Below are 20,110 nucleotides of genomic sequence, written 5' to 3'. Positions count from 1 at the left end.
GCTGCGTGTGGGAAGTGCCCGGCGGTGTATATGCCTCTCTGAGGAGGTACGGCCGGGGGCGGATGTCATGAGGGTCTCCTTTCAGTGTTAGAGGAGCTGGGGGCCCGCTTCCGACGCCTCGGGGGCACCACCCCCCTTCCCCCTCTACCCGCCGTGCAGCCCCGATGCGGGTGGTCAGCGGCCTCGGCCGCAGGCCTCGCCGCGGACACCGTGCGTTTTGCAGTTCAGGTAATCGGCACTAGCGACAGGAGCCGTGCTGCAAAGATTGTTTCGAAAATGGGCACAGCTGTGTGTCTCTTCGCGTTTGTGAGTCCCTTCTAAGTGCGTGTATGCAACTTAAAGATACCATAAGTTTTACTGCTGTTTCTCTGTTCCTTTTCTTTTGGCGTTGGGAAGCATTGTGCAACACCAGCTTAATGAGTTCTTTGCCCTTTATATTTCTAAAGGTAGAAGATGGCTGAATGCTTGAAAAAGCCCTTCAAAGACAGTCTGGGCAATATAAAAGAACGAATGAAAGAAAGAAGAAATCAGAAATGGACAAGGCTGGGTAGAATTAGCCAAATCTCCACTGTAAAGCGCAAAATACCAAGTAAGATGCTTAAATACCTTGATAGTTTTCTTTTTTTCTTTTTTTTTTTAAAACCAAGTTGAAATACTCACTGTTCTATTGCAGCCAATAGCTCCATGCAAGTGAAGAGCATCCAAGCAAATAACAGAGCTTTAGCTCAGGCTTTGCAAGAAGAAAAGCTCAAACTGAGGGATGCCCAGGCTACCATTCTTCATTTAAGGAAAGACTATCAAGATCTGAAGGTTCAGATGTTTGACTTGCAAAGAACTCTTACGTTCAAGCAAGCGCGAGGACTTGTTGAGGTATCTTGAATAATAACGTTATGATGTAGTGAAGCTAACATCAGAATCTGCACCAATCCACTGATATCTTTGTGATCTTAAATGTTTCATAAAAAAAAAACCTCATTATATAGAACAGGGTTTTTAAAAATATTTTTACATAACCTGGTCATTAACTTTTTTTTCTGGCTACTCTTTCTTCTTTAATTAAAACTTATCTTCTGTGAATTTTATTTTTTTTAATCACAGTTGAAGATAACCTGACACAGGTATCTCCAGGATTTAGTCATCCCATAATACCAATAAGAAGTTATTACGTTGGTAGTTGATACTAGAGTATGACAGTAACAGTGTTATTTTCCTTCTTTTGTCCATTAGGATCGACTGCCAGCCTTGAATGAGATAATTTCAAAAGTTTCTCAGAATTTACTCGACTCAATAGATCTCCTTGGCCCAGCAAAGGATTTGTGTTCCTTAGGTGTAGTAAGTACCTTTTTGTCCCGTGGGCAGAATTTCTGTTAATTCTTCCCCTTATTCCTTCCAACGTAGATGCAAATAGGTTTTCGAGATTTGAGCCTTAGTTTGGAGGTACGACTAGTCCCACAGTTCCCAGTATGACATGGGGCCCACACTGTGGGTGTGTGTCGTACGTTACTAGTGGGACTGAGGCCCTGCTACAAGGTAGTCAGGTCACTCTGATTTTCTCTAGTTTTGTGTCTTGTTCTGTATGTCATCCTCACAATTCCTTCCCCTGTCCACTATCTGTATAGTTGGGCTGGTGATGAATGTGCTGACTTGCAGGAGCTGAGTATGTGAGATCCTACAGCACTTTGTGTTAGCCATCCAGGGGGAAGAAAAAAAAAAGTCAAGGGCCCCTTTGGCCCTTCTGTGGGTAACCTGGCTGTTGTCCAAACTTTGTATATGGTGTAAGCTTGTTTTGGCTATTTAGCCACAGTAAGATTTATTTTTTTGACAGAATCAGAGAGTGCTTTCTTCAGTTTCTGAAAACAGTTCCAGTGTCGTAGGACAAGTAAGTTCAGTGTAAGTATCTTTTCAAATATGAATAGGTATTATCAAAATTGTGTTACAGTAAACTTGATTTCTTCCCTTCCTCCAGTCAGAAAATTCAATGTAATGAAGTACTTCATTGTGGTAAAATATATTGCTATTCAGTAAATACTACCTTTGGTATTTTTCTCTAGAAGACCTCTACAGTGTGCCAGTGGAGATGATAGAGTACTTCCAAGTGGGATGGAGGCTGATAGTGGTAGAAATGAGCCAGCTCATTTCATGTCAGAGATCTGTGAGGAATCTGACAATGCCTTTTCCCTGATCAAAATAGTTCCAGACAAAGGTAACTAAATCAAAGCATCAGACACTACTCTATTCTGAATCAGAGGGTGAGGGGAGTGGGGGGAAATATGTGAATATAACTTTATCTTATAGTTACTGCTTCTGAAATAACTTTTCCACTCATGATGAAGGTTAGACATTAATGTTGGCAACTGGTAAACTTTTTGAATGAAGATGCCTAGCGAAATGGGGGAGGAATCTGAAACTGCTTTGTCTTCTGCAATCTAGTTTTGTTATCTACCAAACAGTTAAAAAGAGTAAAGTCATCTTCAGTCATGCATGTTATCACTTATGAAATCAACAACTGTTAACAAAGCAAAATACTCAGAAAAATAAACGACCTGTAGATAACCTTTCCAAACAGACCACTTTAGAGGGAAATTCTAATGTAGTATACTTAACTTCTTTCTGTCTGGAAGCTGTATTAAGCAGAGCTTGATTGCCAAATATACTGGTTTATACAAATCTGTGGAGAAAATTCTAAGAATAGTCTTAATTTTTGACAGGTGCAGAATTTGCACAAAACCATAGCAGGTTGTTACTATTTAGCTTTCACATTACTTTTTCTTTTCAATTACAAGGGCTAACATCTGATTTTCATCTGGACAACATAAGGTCAGAACTAGAAAATGTTTCTTCAAGTGGAGAGGATGGATTTGGTAATGTGTTACCAAAAAGCGTGTCCACCAGGCGTCGCTATTCAAAGATGAGAAATTATGATGAACTGTGCACTAGTGTCTTGGACCATTCAGAAGCACCTGATTCAACAAGAGAGCTTTCTAAACAGGATGAAATTAGACTTGAGGAAAGTCTAGAGAAGTGTACTGTAGAAAACATAAATTCAGATATTTCTCAGTTGAATGAAAAGGTGGGTTCAGAGCTGGTGTTGAGGCGGATAGATTCTGAAACGGCACGGTTCAACTTAGACAGTAATTCTGATCTTAAACAGCGTCAGTGTAAAAGCAGAGAAGACTCTCACATAAGGAAAGAGAAGCATCAGAAGGGAAAACTGGAATGGCCTAAATATACTTCTAGGCAAAGACCAAAACAAAAACAGGGTAAAGAGGTTTCAAAAGAAAAGTTGGATTTGTTAGGTGGCTCCAGTGATGCTTATGACTTTCATTTTGAAGAGTGTGTCCATGTTACACCTTTTCGACAAAATAAGGTGAATGACACAGATACTGATGCAGATGATGGAGACAACTTATCTGAAACTAATACCATTGAGTCGAGTGATATTGAAGAAGATTCTGATGATAGCCTCTATGAGCCTTATAAGAGCAAATCAAAAAAAAGGAAAAGTTCAGCGGACAAGAAAGATACATCGCCAGTCCATGCAAGGCCAAGGTCTAAAAGATGTTTGGCACAGCGTGAGCAGAAACTCCATAATGAAAAAGAGACTGAAAACAATAAATCAAGTGACAAGTCTATTAGTAAGTGTAGAAAGTGTTCTGTAATTGCTTTTGTTTCACTGAGAGATAACATTATTTAAAGGATTTAGGCTTTTTTATTTTAGCTTTTTGTCATAAATACAAACACGATAATGTTATAAAAATCATTAAATTTATTCTTCTCTCTGTTCATTTTGTCCTCAGCAGAAATTTGAATTAAAGGTATGTTTTGTTTAAGAAATTGCTCGGCTATGAATTAATACTGTATTTCAGATGTGTTTAATTATGTATTAAAGCTGAGGAAAAAGAGGAGAACAAGAGTGTAAGTTGAGTGGAATAACAAATCACACTTTGCTTGGCACTGCTTAATTTGTTTTTCCAAATGAAAATCCTGAGTATTTGTTGATCGTCATGCATTCTTACGGGGAAAGATGAAGATAATCATTACAGCTGGGAGTTACTTCACATCTAGTATGTTCATTCACATTCTCTTTTAAGCTAGCTTGTCTCAATTGTCTTAACCATGCCTAATTTCTTCCCAGGGCCCCCTTCTGAGTCATCTCGTGGTCATCTTTGTGATGTTACCAATACTGCTTCATTGCTCCCCAGCACTGGGAATACAACTGTTGTCCCAGAAGGTGAAGGACCACGATCTCCAAAACGCAAGCGAAGCTGTACTCTTACTGTGAGCTATAAAGAACCAAGTATTGCAGGGTAGGTGTCTTACTTTCTAGTTTGATATAAAGTTTGTGATATTCCATCAAATGGACGATTTGAAAGCATTATTTAAATACTGGAAATAAGTTCTTAATAAAATGTTTGAAGAGAAGTCTGATATTTGTAATACGAAATAGTTCATGTGAACTTGAACTTATTATCTGAAAGTTAATGTTCTAAGTGATGTGGGGAACAAAAGTCAATTTTGCCCCTCTTCTTTTTTTAATAGGAAACTCAGGAGAGGAGATCCATTTACAGATACAAATTTTCTGAATTCTCCAATTTTCAAGCAGAAAAAAGATGCTAAGCGCCATTCTGTTAAGAAAAAATCTCTGTCAAAATACAATGAGAAGTTTGTTGGGTGTTGTTGAGATTTCCAGTCGTGACAGCAAAACCACGCTCACTCCATGAAGAAAGGACATCTTTCATCCGGGAAATTATTGTTGCATAGTATCTTACCCAAATGTGTCTAATATTAAAGGACCTAAAATTAGGGTGTTTTTTGTTTTTAACCCAGTGACTTGTTTTTAATGATGCAGAAGACACAAGACTACTTTTATAACTAAGGTGCTTCCTTTCAAACTCTTTTGGGAGGGGTACATCAGAAATTCCTGATGGAAAAGCTGGTGAATGTAATTTTATGACTTATACCCTGCTTGATCTCAGTGGTTGGCAAAGGGGAACTTCAGGCACTTAAGATCAATTTCTTTTTTTAATAAGCATGTTTGTACAGATCTTGTTTATGTAAGGGTTGTAGTTTCATATTGAAGCTCATAATAAATGTCTTGGTGTTCAGAAACAGCTCAGAGTTGGTTAGTGTTCTTGCACCGTTTCTGTGTTTGCTTCAAGAGTAGCTATGTCAGCAGTAGGCGTACGGCAAGCCAGTGTACTCCTTCGCCAGCTTGATGTGGCATAAGCATTGTTTAGAAGCAAGGTTGCCAGTTGTAATTTGATGTAGGTGGAGTAATAAAGTAGCAATTCATGGTTGGTTGGGACCAAACTGAAGCTTGCTTTGTTCTTATCTGGTTATCTGTGAAGGTTGCTTTGGAGTGCAAAGTAAATTGTTATTATGGGACTTGATAATAATTCTGGCCCTGCTTTGCCAAGTATCTTTAACAGAGGAAGATACCACATCTGAACTGGTACCACAATACGCAGTATAGTAGAAGAACGTTGTTAGAAACTGTCCCGCAAGATTTTGAGGTTGCAGAGCACTCAAACTAGCTTTTCTTTGTTTGAGAAACATTTAAGAAGTATTCATGGATATATGAATACACAGAGGAAAGCTACATCCAAAATAAATAATGATGAAAGTACAAAAAGACAGGTTCTTTACCTGTCTTGCAACATTGCCTGTCTCACCTGTCCCACTTCCATAGGTATAAGACTTCCCCCTTTCTGTAATAAAAATGTATAGTATTAATTACAGTTTTACTGGTAACTTCTTACATGACTCACTCAACAGAACCACAGAACCATTAAGGTTGGAAAAGCTCTTCAGTAATAATAAAAGCTGCATCTATTGTGTTTGAAAATATTTGTGTATAACATAGCTTTAGAACTGAAACAGCTTTCCCTGAGGACCCTAAAATTCTAGCTCTGGGCATTACTATATTCATTCTGTAACTCTTAAGTTCCTGTAGTACTAAAGCAGAATGATTTAACTTCAGGTGTTATTTCCTTTCAGCAAACAAACCTGTGGCAGCTGTTTATCTGAGACAGCAGAGCAGCCCAAGGCAGATGTGGTAGGTCTGGGATTTTTGTGGTTTTTGTTGTGTTTTGTTTTGTGTTGGTTTTTTTTGCATTGAGTAAGCTTGAGGAGTTGCTGCAGTTTAATCGCAACTGCAGGAAGGAGTCTTGAGTCGAGCTAGACTCAACTGATATTCCCAGAAGTGTTCAGGAAAAAGGGTAAGCCTCCTTTGATCTCCAGTTGCTACCCTCTGAACAGTATACTTTAACATGATATGGCATAGGACTAAATCTTAGGGGTGGTGGAAATAATAAATCTCTCCCTACTCTCTAATCACCTGTCAGGTATTGGGACAGGTGCAGGGTGTGGTTATGGTATGCAAAGTAAGTTTACCATTTGAGTAACCTCATGGTGAGAGTGGGTAAGTACAAGCTCAACGTAAGACAGTTGAAACTCCTGTGTATATTGTGTCTTGTGAATAAAGGACTCTATGAGATAAAAATGAGAAAACAGCATGAGCATGCTTTGAGGTAAGCAATCAAAACTTTTGAACAGCTAAATCAAAGAATTGTTTGAGATGTTGAGATGGGAATAACAGAACTGGAGCTGGGCATGCTACATGGAATGGTCACAGCTTTCCATACTGAATCCTCAACATGCTCCCAGTGAACTCTGAGGCTTTTTTGCGTATTTTCTAGTGCTGGAAGATGCACTGACTGCACTCTTGTAGCTTCACTGTGCTCAGTCGTGAAATTGCTTCAGTGTGTATAGTTGTAGTGCAAGAACAAATTAATGAAAAGAGACCAAAATAAGTAGGGTTTTGTACATATATAATTTAAAACTATTCTGTACCAATACAATATATTAATTTTACAAATGTAAAGTTCATCAGCTGTTAAAGCATTTGCAAAACCACATATCCTACTGTAACTTTATTGCACAGTATCTATGAAAATATTCTTAAATTAGAAAACAAATGTTTCAATATAGAAGAGACAATCTGATTGAAATACGATAAGAAAATCTACTCTGAAAATAAGAAAATTTCACAGGATACCAAGCTAGCAGGTGCATCAGTAGGCCCAATCTACAAAACAGGATTATAGCATCCAGTACTGGCTATTTAAAAAAAAAAAACCTCACTGTACCTTCATTATAGATCCAACTGTAGGTCAGACTAATCTCATACAAAACACTATGGCAAGTCTAGTGTTAACATTTTGAATACCTTGTGTACCACATTTACTACTTCTAGGTAGTTCCTGAATCAACTTGTGATATAACATTGCACAGGCATTTTGCAAAATATATTATTTGACACAGCACAGGATTGGGGTTTTTTTTCAGTCTTATAACTATCAAATTTTACCAGTGTAACATCTGTAAATATAAAACACCAAGAATGGAAGTTAAACCTGTTTTTCACAAAAGCAATTGTAATTTGCAGTTACAAACTCTCATTAGAAAATGTCAAGTGACAACTTTTTGGCCTGTACTCATCTCCATTAGGAAGTTAGGTGTACCTCTTAAATGTAGTGTAAGTAGCAATATATATATATATTTTATATATATATGCTCAATTTGAATATATACTAACATGAGTTGTAAAATATTAATATGTTCCTGGGTCTAAATAATCACAGTTAATAAATGTCTACAATAAAGCTTAGTAGAAAATCCAGTTTACCACAGAGCCAAGTATATAAGCTAGAAGCTGTCATATGTTGACTTCTTTTCTGTACAATAGGCTCTATCTCTGATGAATAATCTAAATAATTTATCAATGAAGAATAGTAAATGGGGTGGATCATGAAATGCATCAAAACCTTAACTCTACTAAGCCAATTAAAATTGTCTAGTATTTGCAAATCAGATTCTCTGAAGTTATTCTGGATACTTATGTCCTGCATAAGCCAAGTCACTATGACATTATACATCTAGCCAGAGTTTTTTAAACAGTGGTTATGAGATTACAATTTGCAGGTAAAATATTTATCAAAACCCAAAATGAATAGAAAAACTTGCATCTATCAAAGATTACAGGCAGTCCTGTTTCAGAATTGGCTGCTCTTCTCTCACAGCTTCTCAACCAGCTGAGTATTTCTTTTAAAAAATAATATCTCATAAAAAGACTCTACAAAGAACCAAGTGTTTCAGAACCCCCCCAACTGTTGTTTTCCCTTACTGTTTTCTTTTTTACTGGAAAAAAAAATAATAAAACTTTATCAAATACATACTGTATTAGGTAAGCTGTAACATTTGTTGTCTGGGAATTTTCTTCATATTCCCAAACATGTGCAATTTCCCACATGTTTTGTGAGGTTTCTGAGGCTATAGCTGATAAACTTCTTATGAACAAATGGTAATGGGCACACAAAAGAAATTTTCCATAATTAAATACATTATAAAGCATTTTAATAAAATAATTTTTTGTAACTTCAGTATAATACATGTTTGCAAAACTAAAAGAGTTTTTAAAAGTGCTAAGTATTAAACAGAAGTTTCTTGAAACTTTAAAGTCCCACAACTGAGATACATAACGGCTTCCCCTGCCCATAAAGTAGGCACACTGTTTGGTTGTAAAAGACGACAGTGTCACTTGTCAATTAATCCAGCTTCTTTAATTTTTGTGTAGAAGAATTTCTCCAGTATATTGGCACATTTGTAGTATTCACTCTCGGGGGGGTTGTACTCTCTGCAATTTGTAAAGACTCGCTGCAAGTCTGCCATGAATAATTTCTTAGACACGTAGTACCTATTCTTGAGTCGCTCACTCATTGTTTTGAGATCTGTACAGGAAAAAAATAGATTAAGAGTGTTTGATTCAAATACTTTTTATATGCAATATCCCTTTAGACTGACTTGCCATTTAATGTGAACTGGCAAAGCTAAGATTTGGAATTCCTTCATCTAAGGCTCTGTCCCTTTTTATTTTCAACAACAATTGAGACCCTGGAACTAAGCAATTTTTCACTGTAAGAATGATTTTGCGTAGAGTTTATTTTTAATTCTTTCAAAGATTAAAGCATCATTCTTTTGTGTTCTCATACTTCTGAGTTTTCAGCGGGTATTAGGTGTCCTAACTCTCCTCTAACTGCTCTGTGAGGCAAAGCTGTTGTCAGCTCTGCTGGAGGAGGCCTTAGGAGTATATAAGCAAAGAATTCAATCGTCACAAAACATGTATGTTAACCTAAAATCCTCACTTCTGTGCAAACACAGCAGAGAAAAGACATCTGTCTGTACTACAGGCAGTACTTGCAGCTTTGAAAAAAGATTAAATGTTCCACACTCTACATACATTTTCATTGCATCTTCAAAGTTTATAGTTATGTATCCTTCTAAGAGTCATGTGAGAACAGATCTCTCCTGCTTTCAGTGCATCATACAAAACCTTTACTTACAGAACATTCTTTAAGAAATGTTTTCCTTTATATAAAAATCAGTCATCTATAAAATGCATAGCTCATCTCAGTGTTCTCTCATCTCTTTCCCACTATCAGGCATTTAAAAATGTTGTCTACATTACAAGTGTTCTAGGAGTGAATACAGGAATAGAAATAGTGGGACATGTGCTGGATGCCTTGGCTTTTGTCACCTCAGATGCTCTTACAACTATTTTTTTAGCAATGCTTGAGCCAGGCTTCAGGAGCACTTTGTGAAACTGTAGCTTACTGACAATAAGTATTTCAAGGAAAGCAGAGACCAAAGACCTCCAGGGCAAAGGAATGAAACCTTAAAACTTAAGATTTAAAAACATGGTTGTGGGTATTTTTGTTTTGGTTTTGTTTGTTTTGTTTTGGTGTGGGGTTTTTTAAGGGAAATCTGACTTTGGTAAAATAGAGAAAAACCCTGTCAAATTGACAAGAGGGGATTATTTAAGAAAAGTTTAATGGATGTTCTCAAGTACCTCTTACAATGATATATAACTTGTCATTCACTAGTGTTGCACAGTATCTTGCAAAAGCAAAGGTTCATTTGGCTGCCATTAAGTCTGAAATTTAGGTGCCTACATCTTAACTAGATATCCATACTCCAATTATAGTGTCCAACGGAGAAAGCTGTTCAGTGCACCCTAAAGCAAACATTGCCTGGCTGGTCAGTCAAACCGTTCTCTAACTACAGTGAAAGTTTGGCTCCATCTGTCACTCAGCCATACAGCTTTAGTATGGCAGATGAAAAAAAAAAAAGCCCAAACAGTATTTCTTGAAACTAAGCAGCTGAAAGAGCACTTAAAACAGGGGAAAAAAGTGTTTATACCTGAGAACTGACCTTAGGAGGTAGTCAAAAAAACCTACAGCCATACATCTCAAATACCGTACAATTTAGTCTGTATGCAAACATAAAGACAAATGTTTTATCTTGTATGTGACAGCATAAGAAAAGACAGTGCTGTTTCTTTTTATGTCTGAGTGCTTTTTGTACAGTATCAGCATGCTGGCAGCGAGAGCAGAAAGCAAGCAGAAGTTCATCATGAATCAAAATGCGATTTAGTTGTGCTGGGTTCCTTAGCTGAAAAACCAAACCAAAGACTTCAGCTTAATCCTAAAGTGACAGCTGCTGCCCTCACCTCCGAGGTAATACATAGGAAAAGGAAAGCACAGACAACATCCCTACTTTGGGTTTGCCAGCCCAGGCAGTAAGTTCTTTGTAACCGCTGTTCAGATTAAACAGCCTCAGAAAAGCAGATGGAGAAAACAAGGGAGGGTATCAACATTCTTCTTCATTGCTAGAAAAATACATTTGTGTCAGGGATACAGGAAGCCAGGTGATGTTTTATAAAGTAGACATATATTTGCTATTTGGAAATGGTAAGTTGAATATAAAAAAAAAATCTTTAAGACAAAGTGGTGTAACACAGGCTAGGAGCCTATGCAAAGCAATATGAACACTTTCATTCTCTGAGAAACTCATTGACAGTAGCCTGCAATGAACTTGTATTTCATTCTCTAATAACGTTAAAATGTACAGAAACTGTTAGAAAGATGGAGCTGAATATTGCATAAACAATGAAGGAGGATTGTTTTAAATCTGCTGCAATACAAATCAAAACAAGCACCTGTTTAGAACAGCACTGAATCATCATTAATATGGTATGACCCAGCAGTAAAAAGCAAAGAAAAACATTATTAGCAGTTGTGTACTTCCCTTTGCAAGTAATTCTGCACAAAGAAATAGCTGCATGGTTTAAAAATAAAAACAAACAAAAAAATAAGCCACCTTGGACAACTCTGGTAGATCTAAAATACAAAGATAAAAGTTATCTTACAATCAGTTGCATGAAGCATTTTCCTAAACTTAAATTGGAGCAAACTGTTAAGTCTTCATTAGAAAATCCTGGTACTTTTGAAAAGGTTTTCTCTCTGTGAGTTAGAAAGCTTAAATATGTTTTTCAAACCAATTTAAGGGTTCAGGTGTTCCTGAACATTTGCCTTGAGATTTTTAACATACTAGTAGGATTTGCAATGACCAGTTACCACACACAAGTACAACTCACATAAACTAGCTCAGTCCTGAAAGTTTCTAGCTGACTGCACTGTATAAGAGCTTGCTAGGGCTCTCTAGTGCATACTAAGATTTCACATGTATATGCTATAGATACTTCATAAAGGTTATAAAGAGGTCATGGATTTCAAATGACAGCATCGTACTCTTGGCACTTCAGAGCCGCAAGCTATTCAGCTGCAAGTAATATATCTCCTTTAACATAAAACAAATCCGATTACAATTTATCTATTATGTCTCCAGCTATAAAGATTTTCAAACTCTATACTTAAAAAATGTTAATGGCATTACCCATGGGAAACCTTATAACTTCATAATATCCAGGAGCTTCTGTTCTCTTCACAGGTTCCATGAAGGGCCAAGCGCTTTGATGGCTCTTTGGTAAAGAAAAAAGTAAGGTATCTAATATGGAAACTCTATATTTGAAATCATTTAAAAATCTTTACAGAAGGTAAACTAGAACTAGCACTCACCTTCACCTGCTGCAGGATGGTTTTTAACGTGCTGTAAAGTTGATCTGGATCCTTGGGCTCCTTACTTGAAAGAAAATACAAACACAAAAATATTAGCTTGAATCCCTTATCTTCACTCCCATGACATGCATCTTACCTAAAACCAACTCCAAAGTTTGAAGTATTTTATGGAAGAAATAAAGTTAAAAAAACCCAAAACAAACACCAATACCCATCCCCCCCCCAAAACCCAAACCCACTTAAAACTCACCCCTTTCAGACTATTTATCTATTTTCCAATGGATGGAAGGAAATATCAAATGACACTGTCTAAAGACTTTTCTCAAAGGAATCTCCAAACTGCTTCATCATTTTACTTTGTGTAACACTTACTTACCCTCTTTCTTTTCCGCTTGGTTTCCAGCCAGTCTCCCCTGTACACCAACAACAAGAGAGATTACATGGGAACTACAGTAGGTCAAAACATTAACCGTGTTATTGCAACTCTGAAAAGATAAGCCATTCCAGCACTGCTGCAGTAAAATGGGTTTGTTTTAAGAAAATGTACTCCTAATAAATAACACACATCTCTAGCATACAACCCAAGTCAATTCCCTACATGACACTTCCTCCAGACTGCTGAAAAGATTCTAAAATATTCCTACATGAAACACACATTTTTTCAATAATTCATCTTTTACTACAACCTCTGTAAAGAATAATGATGTCAAAATTACCCAATTTGATTCTGTAGAGACAGAGAATAAATTGCAGAAAAGCACAGCTGACAAAATCCCCCAAAAGATGATACTTAAATGTTCTAATTCTATTTTTTCCTGTAAGTCCATGTTTAGCACAGAACACATCCTTGTACGGGAGTGCAGTGCACAACAGAGGTGCCAAAGGGAAATTGCTGACTACACTGCAATACAAATCGAAGAGGGATCACAGAAATAAAATTACACACAAGTACATAAAAGAGCATCAGCATGGGATGCCTTGGGGAAGTCTTGAAGACAGCAATTGTACTGAAAACACAATAATCTTCATAGAAATCAAATAAACAGACAAAAACAATTACATTTTAATAAAAAATAGGTATGTGACTACATTAGTATTTCTAGTCTTGGATCTTTCTTGGGCTATTCTGCTTCTGTTCTACATTAAAAGACATTGATACATACTAATTCCAGGAATGCTTTCTATAGGAATCTGCCGTACTCCATCTTTGAAGCAAGAAAGGCCAGGATAAACTTTTCGTATCTGAGCTTGTTTCCTTTCTATGAGCTTTTTGATGATCTGCAGAGAAAAAAAAACAACCTCAGAAGCAACCCAGAGAATTAATGCAAAACCATGATGAACAGAAACACTCTCACTTCCTAATCTTATGGTCCTTATAGAGCCCCTGAAGCTGGTAACAGGGGTGAGCTACCTTGCCAAACACTGATCCCACACGTGAGGCTACCAAGACTCTCAGCTGCCTGTTCAGGCACAAATCTGGAAGAAAAGGAGTCGTCGTATGGATCACAAGCTGCACAGCTCCTGGGAAGGTGGCAGCAGAGGTAAGGAGGGAAATTTCCTGGAAGCAGAAGGAACAGCTCTTGGGAGCTGCCTCTAATTCTACGCAGCTGGTGCTTCTGAACAGCTTCAGCACAGCCTGGTCAGAAATTTCAAGGCACATATTGAATGCACATATTTCAACGCACATATGTTCATATTCCAAAATCTTAGAAATACCTGTTCACTTCAAAGTCTCTATATAACTGTAAGAGTTGCTTAGGTATCAGTCAGAGATACTCTTACTGAAGATTTTCTCTCAAAGAAGTCAGAATGATGCCACTCTTTGGAACCAACATACTACTCTGCTTGTAAATGCCAGAATAGGCTTCCCGATTCTGGGGTACACTCTGTTCTGCTTTGCAATCTCGTTACCTCAATTCTAAGTAATTTGCTTTGGTGCTCTTGATACACACTTAGATGCTTACCTATGCTTCATGTGTCCTGAGTATGTCACTTTGAAAATGGCTTACTGCGTAACTCGGAGTAAACAAATGCACAGCCATTCAGACCACCACAATTTGAGACACTATTTTCTTTGGAAAGACTAAAGATGGATATATTCTTATTTTTAAGGACCTTCACTCCCCCACATATAGTATTTTTCTCTCAAAGAGGGGGAGTGGGGGGGAAATCACACTTTCAACAGAGTGTCTTAAATGTTAAGAGAAATACAGTATACAACAGCACCATGGCCAGATTCCAGCGTAACGTCAAAATACTGTCCAACTAATCGTTAAATCCTTAAATAATTTAGGAACCAGTGGCTCTTCTGGATTGAAACAAGCTGTTCAATCAGTAACACTGATTACTCGGAAGTCAGCAGGTCACAAAACTTTGCATAAAGGGTTTTTTCATTTTTTTTCATATTTTTCAGAATGACTGTAAATGAGCTACAAATGAGGCAGTGCAAACTCACAAATGGTGGTCTGTGACTCGTACCCAGTGTTGGCTGACAGGGCCTTAGCAGCCATATGCATATACTCTCATTCTTTAAATAAAAGCTTAGATCCCATGAGAAGCATCACTTCTAAAATAGGACAGGACTGGAAAAGTCTGATGGGCAGTACCAGCCAATACCAGCAGCAAACCAAATCAGTACATAATACATACTGTCAACATTCAAAGTTCTACTTATGTCCAGGTATCATCTTCATTGCTTTTGATTTGTGCAGACAAGCAAACACTCTTCATAAAACTGCAGACCATGAGGGCTATTTCTAAATTTCCTTGGAACAGGGAGACTAAAAAGCCTGATCTGTGTTTTGAGTGTCAAACAGGCTCTCCTAAGATGCATTTCCAAAGGTGTACACATCTTCTCAGAGAAGACACAACAACATAGATCAGTGTATAACAGCTTTCTTTCTAACAATGCCAGACATGAGATGTCTGTAGGACCAAGGCACTTCATCTCCAAGTGGAGTGTCTCCAGGTGCTTTGGAACAATATGGACATCCCACCAAATGACAGAGTGAAGAATACAAAATAACATATGCTAATAAAGCAGTCCCAGAGCCAAAATCTTAAAAACTAACTTAAGTTTTTGGAAGTGACGTGTTGATGTCGTGTCATGTCAAAACTAGAACTGTTTTACTGCAGTTAAGCATGCCTGAGGTGTAACAGGCTACGAGAGACACCTCCCCACCCTGACCCTGACAACATCCCATTCCTGAGGGGAAGGTGACATGTCCAGCAATAGACTGGGATCTGAAGAGTAACCCAACCAAGCAGAAATGAAAGGGAAAAAAATATGATCTATGTTGTATGGACATACGAAAACTTTCCCAGTGAGTGAAGTTAAGAAACGTTGTAAACTAAATGTGTAGCACTCAGATATTGTCCCTCTTTCTGCAAGCATGGGCTAAATAGTTGTTAAAAGGAAAATGATTGTTCCATAAAGAAGCATTTTAACAAAATAAAAAGTCATGAGATTTGACCAATCTTGAAAGAACAACTTATCATTGCAATTTGTATTGCTTTAAAAACCCAGGAAGGTATTTAAACACAACTGGAGACATCTTAATTATTTGCTCCTAAACTGCCTTGTTTTATGGAATATCCCACATAAACTCCAAAGAGGGATAGCTTGGGATTTAAGACAGCCCACCTTTGGTTTCTATATTAAAACAGTGGCAGAAAAAAGAACCCTCTTTCTTTCAAGTAAAATACAGGACATGCAGTACAAGCACGGCATTCAAAAGTCACGCTAATGAACACTACTATCACTGGGGAGAAAAAAAAAATAGAAAAGTATTGACAAAGCTGCAGAACAAATCAATCTCACAAGATTTTGGTCAGTTATCATCGATGACAAAATTTAGCTACAAAATACTCCTCAAAATATCAGTACTTCTGTTATCATAAAGTTAGTAAGGTAGAATTTAATGCTTCAACTGCAAAATTATAGCATTGGGACTTGAATGAAAGAATTATTCTAACAAACAAAAGTATACATTCCAATGTTTTAAGCACTAAAGCAAAGCGGAGAGCTAACGTGGCACTGACTGAATTGTTTCTAAGCATCTGAACAGATTATAATGTTCAGTGTTTCATTTCAGCCTTTACCTCTTTTTGTTTTTTAATGATGACAGAAAATTCCGTGTAGGGGATCCTCGGATTTAATTCACATCCCATTAATGTAGCACCCTCATAATCCTTGATGTAGCCAACATATTTTGCTTTTGGTACTTTAATGTCTTTGGAGAAACCCTGAAGAAGAAAAAAACCTCAAGTTGTCATCATGCCATCTTCCTTTTACATTTGCTGTCACTGAAATGCTATGATGATTTAGAACCAAATCCATCATAATGTTAAAATACAGACAATACAATGGAAAGAATTACAGACCATGGTTCAGAGCGTTGCAAACACGTTCTCATGGGAGTCACCTGATACAACAATAGTTAATTGCTTATATGTATAGGAAAAGAAGGGAGATAGGGGAGGTAAAGAGGTAGAGGAAAAGATTTTTACTGTGGACAAATTTTCTGGGTTTTTCCAAAAATTTGCTATTTTAATATTAAAGGATGCCAATCCTGTAGACGTTAGTCAAGGAAAGTTGCTGTTGAAATCGATGACAGCAATTTTATAGCTAGAAAAAAAAAATTTTGTTTTCTTTTTTTCACTTTTGTATTTCAAATGAAAAAATAAGATAACAAATCCTATTAGAAGTTACAAAGTTATACTACAGTCTTCATATAGTTCAAAAGTTAATTGAAAAACAAACCCACAAAAGAATTAACCAAGACAATAAAAAGCAGTGTAGGACTCTTGCTTTGGCTGCATTTTATTCTTCTGTTACAGTGGCATCTATGAAACCTCAGTAAAAATCAGAAACCCAACCAGGACTTCTGCCTCACAATTTACCATCAAAGGTTTCAGACTTACATGAAGATCGAGCACCTTCAAACTGGGGAAGGGACATTTCAGACATGAGAAGGGTCTGTCTGCACAGATCTGATAGCAGTATCACAAGCACAGCTTTTATTCATTTTGAATGTGTGAAGAGTGAATTGTATGAGCTTTACATACGGAATCACAGAACAGCTGAGGTTCGAGGGGACTTAAAGGAGTCATCTAGCCCCATCCCTACTCAGAGCAGGTCTCATCAGATCTGGCTGCTCAAGGCTGTGTCCAGTCTTGACAACTGCCAAAGACAGAGATTCCACAACCTCTTTGGGCAACATCTTCCAGTATTTCACCACCCTCAGGACAGGAAGAAAAGAAAATTTCCTTCTATCTAGTTGCAATTTCCCATGATCCAACTTGTATACGTTGACTCTAGTCCTATTGCTGTACTTCTCTGAGAATAGTCTGACTCCATATTCACTCTGTCACCTGACCAGATAGTTGACACCTGTTTACTTTACCAAATCTAGCTGACGGATTAGACATCTCAATCTTTTTTGAACCTGAACCTCATGCTTCAAATCAGGAGGAGCTGTGAGCACAGGTCAGGTAAGTTCTAGTCTGCCACAGGTATGTCTGGTCCTTCTTCACATTTCTTGTGAAGGAATTGAATGAATGAAGCAGCAGATAACCTATACTCGACTGGATTTTAGACTTGAGAAATTATAGGCTATACCATACACCTATATATTCAGGTGATTCCATCAAAGTAAAATGCGTTATAAGCCAACATCATTACACAAGATGAACACAGAGCACATTTTGTAGATAAAAAATATACACATAAAATTGCACTATGCATTCTATCCAACTACTTTGTCACATCTAGTTGTTTAGTTCATCACTGCTAGATGTCAACTTCTTGCACCAAGTAATGTCTTACATTTACTTACTTGTTTTTTGAAGTAGCCGATAGCATATTCATCTGCATACGTGAGAAAGTTGAGAATGTTGTGTTTGATATGGTACTCCTTCAGATGGTTCATTAGGTGAGTCCCATAGCCCTGTGTGAAACATAGAAGGAAAAAGCCATTACAAAGCCTTTGGGGACTGCACATATTAGAAACTGTGGACTGAGAGTTATTACAGGCTGTTTTTCAAAACACAGTCTTTCTTCTAGACCCTGTTGTAAATATTTTCTCATAACTAACATGGTGAGGCGTATTCAAAGTCAAACTGTTTTCATCCTTGTAAGGGTATCTTTGTGACCCAACAGGGAATAAAAAATATCACAGCTTCTAACGTCTGATTCACTTTTAATCTAAAGGAGACCAAAACCTAGAAAAGCATAGCTCTAAAGAGGTACATTGTCCTGGAAGTTGTAATTCAAGGTGCACGCATTATTTTTTTCCTTTTAAGTAACATACCTACTATTAATAGTCACATATTTCATCAATAACAAGACTTCATATATTGTAATAATAGGGCATCCTTTCTTAACCATCACTTCAAAACTGCAAACCAGTAGGAATGCTGAAATGACTACTTCTAGGAGGAACCTGTTCTGAGACAAATCTCTGTTTTACTGTGTTCTGTGCAATGGTAGCAGAAACAGCCTCTGTCTCAAAGGATTTATAGTCTGAATTTATCACAGGGTATAAAAGGGAATATTGAAACAGTTATTACAATAATTTTCTGCTGCTTATTATGGAGTCCCCAATCAAATAAATAGCTATGCCTTCTGACTGCACACAGAAATAATTTCCATTTCCATTCAACCCTCAAGTAAACAAAAGGTTCCATTTGTTCATGTTTCCAAGTAAGCTATAGTCCTTCCCTTCTGCTGTGAGAAGAAGAAATGTAAAATAGACAGGAAAGCCCATAATAATGTATTGTTCCTGCATATGTTCCAATTTTAACATCATGGAGAATAACTGGACACTTACAGAAATATACATGAAATCATTTTGGTTACTCTGTTCTTGAAAACTGGGGAAATTTTTACTTATGTATATAAGCCAGAAAAATAAATTAGAAAATATATACTTCTGATTTAATTCACAATTTAATAGCCACCAACATGAAAATAGCCAGATAAAAGCAAGTTAGGCAAGCGCCGAAGCTCAATACAAAAAATTTAGTAGTGACACATTTTCTTTAAAATCTTACTAATCTAGGTACAAGCTTTGTGCGTTACTCCTTCCTTTCCAGCTAGTGTTTGGAGCACCTGGTATTCAGACCTCATAGTCAAAATTAAGACCTCATATGTGTAAAAATAAGTACTTCTGAATTTGAGGAAGCTCTGAAAACTGTATTATTCACTTGCTAAAGTGAATCATGCACACATCATCCACGGCATCAAACACAAAGAATTGGTCTGACAACTGATGACATGTTAAGTGGTACAGGATGTCTTAAGAGACTTTCTGATTGCAAATTTGAGTTCTCAAATTCTTTGAAGAGGACAAAAACTCTGAACCAGAATTTTTAATGAAAAATGTTTTCCTTAAATGCAAGCTAGCAGTACACAAGCTAGCCAAGTTCCTCACTTCATTCCCCCTCTCATCAGCAGAGTGACAGGAACAGCGTATGAGAGACTGACATTTTATTTACACTTGAAACGTTAAAATTCCTTACAGTCATTCTAAAGCATCTAATCTCTGATAAAAAATGTCAACTTTGTGTCTCAAAGAAATTCCAGCAATTATGATGACAATTATTTCAAACATTTTATGCTGACCTATTATTTTTATAACTTTCACAGGATTTATTCATTCCCACAAACACTTGCCAAAGTCTAACAATCCTAAAAGGAAACTAAGCCATGTACAATAAAATTTTAAATAATTCTTAACATGGGATCAAATTGTCATGGGACGGCCTACACAGGACCTGGCTTGCTGGCATCAGATGGGATTAACCTTTCTCAAAAGGGGAAAAGGGTCTTTGCTCACAAGCTAGCGGGGCTTATTGACAGGGCTTTAAACTAGACTCAAAGTGGGTGGGGGATAATACCAGGCTTACCCATGACAAGCTGAGGATGACACACCAAGATTAGAGGGATGGGATGCTAGCAAGGCCCCTTAGCCTCTTGCACCAGAGAAGGACCTAAAAGGAACTAAAGGGGGTTCCTCTAACAGGGTGACACAGCCAACAGCCCAGCTGAAGTGCACCAATGCACACAGCATGGGCAACAAACAGGCAGACTTGTAAGCCATCGTGCTACTAGAAAGCTATGACCTTGTTGCCAT

At 37.3% G+C, this 20,110-nt stretch overlaps 2 protein-coding genes across 2 annotated transcripts; one reads left to right on the top strand and one right to left on the bottom strand.

Annotated features, from left to right (window-relative positions):
* Positions 1-453: 453 nt before the first annotated feature.
* Positions 454-4,681, top strand: SGOL1 (shugoshin-like 1 (S. pombe)). Its single transcript, XM_010284126.1, has 8 exons — positions 454-589; positions 674-870; positions 1,228-1,332; positions 1,826-1,890; positions 2,052-2,203; positions 2,784-3,635; positions 4,136-4,307; positions 4,540-4,681. Exons 1-8 carry the CDS (start codon positions 454-456, stop codon positions 4,679-4,681), a joined length of 1,821 nt encoding a protein of 606 aa, XP_010282428.1.
* A 3,527-nt stretch (positions 4,682-8,208) lies between these two features.
* On the bottom strand, positions 8,209-17,919 carry LOC104618505 (histone acetyltransferase KAT2B). The gene is made up of 7 exons (XM_010284125.1): positions 17,813-17,919; positions 16,077-16,220; positions 13,139-13,253; positions 12,352-12,388; positions 11,976-12,039; positions 11,794-11,878; positions 8,209-8,789 (listed from the first exon to the last, which is right to left on the bottom strand). The coding sequence occupies exons 1-7, from the start codon at positions 17,903-17,905 to the stop codon at positions 8,596-8,598; spliced, it is 732 nt and encodes a 243-aa protein (XP_010282427.1). The 5' UTR covers positions 17,906-17,919; the 3' UTR covers positions 8,209-8,595.
* Positions 17,920-20,110: the final 2,191 nt, after the last annotated feature.

Source organism: Phaethon lepturus, unplaced genomic scaffold, assembly GCF_000687285.1.
Source record: "Phaethon lepturus isolate BGI_N335 unplaced genomic scaffold, ASM68728v1 scaffold21563, whole genome shotgun sequence".
NCBI lineage: Eukaryota > Metazoa > Chordata > Aves > Phaethontiformes > Phaethontidae > Phaethon > Phaethon lepturus.
Note: the sequence above shows the minus strand (reverse complement) of the source record. Positions and strands in the feature narration are given on the sequence as shown.

What these genes read in the sequence shown, in the direction of transcription:
- SGOL1 (XM_010284126.1), top strand. Translation starts at nt 454, where the DNA reads ATGGCTGAATGCTTGAAAAAGCCCTTCAAAGACAGTCTGGGCAATATA. An exon ending in GTAGGACAAGTAAGTTCAGT is followed by an intron (nt 1,891 to 2,051) that starts GTAAGTATCTTT and finishes ATTTTTCTCTAG; the next exon opens with AAGACCTCTACAGTGTGCCA. An exon ending in ATCAAGTGACAAGTCTATTA is followed by an intron (nt 3,636 to 4,135) that starts GTAAGTGTAGAA and finishes ATTTCTTCCCAG; the next exon opens with GGCCCCCTTCTGAGTCATCT.
- LOC104618505 (XM_010284125.1), bottom strand. Translation starts at nt 17,905, where the DNA reads ATGAACCATCTGAAGGAGTACCATATCAAACACAACATTCTCAACTTT. An exon ending in CCAAGCGGAAAAGAAAGAGG is followed by an intron (nt 12,040 to 12,351) that starts GTAAGTAAGTGT and finishes TTTTCTTTCAAG; the next exon opens with TAAGGAGCCCAAGGATCCAG. An exon ending in AGTTATAAGGTTTCCCATGG is followed by an intron (nt 8,790 to 11,793) that starts GTAATGCCATTA and finishes TTTCCTGTACAG; the next exon opens with ATCTCAAAACAATGAGTGAG.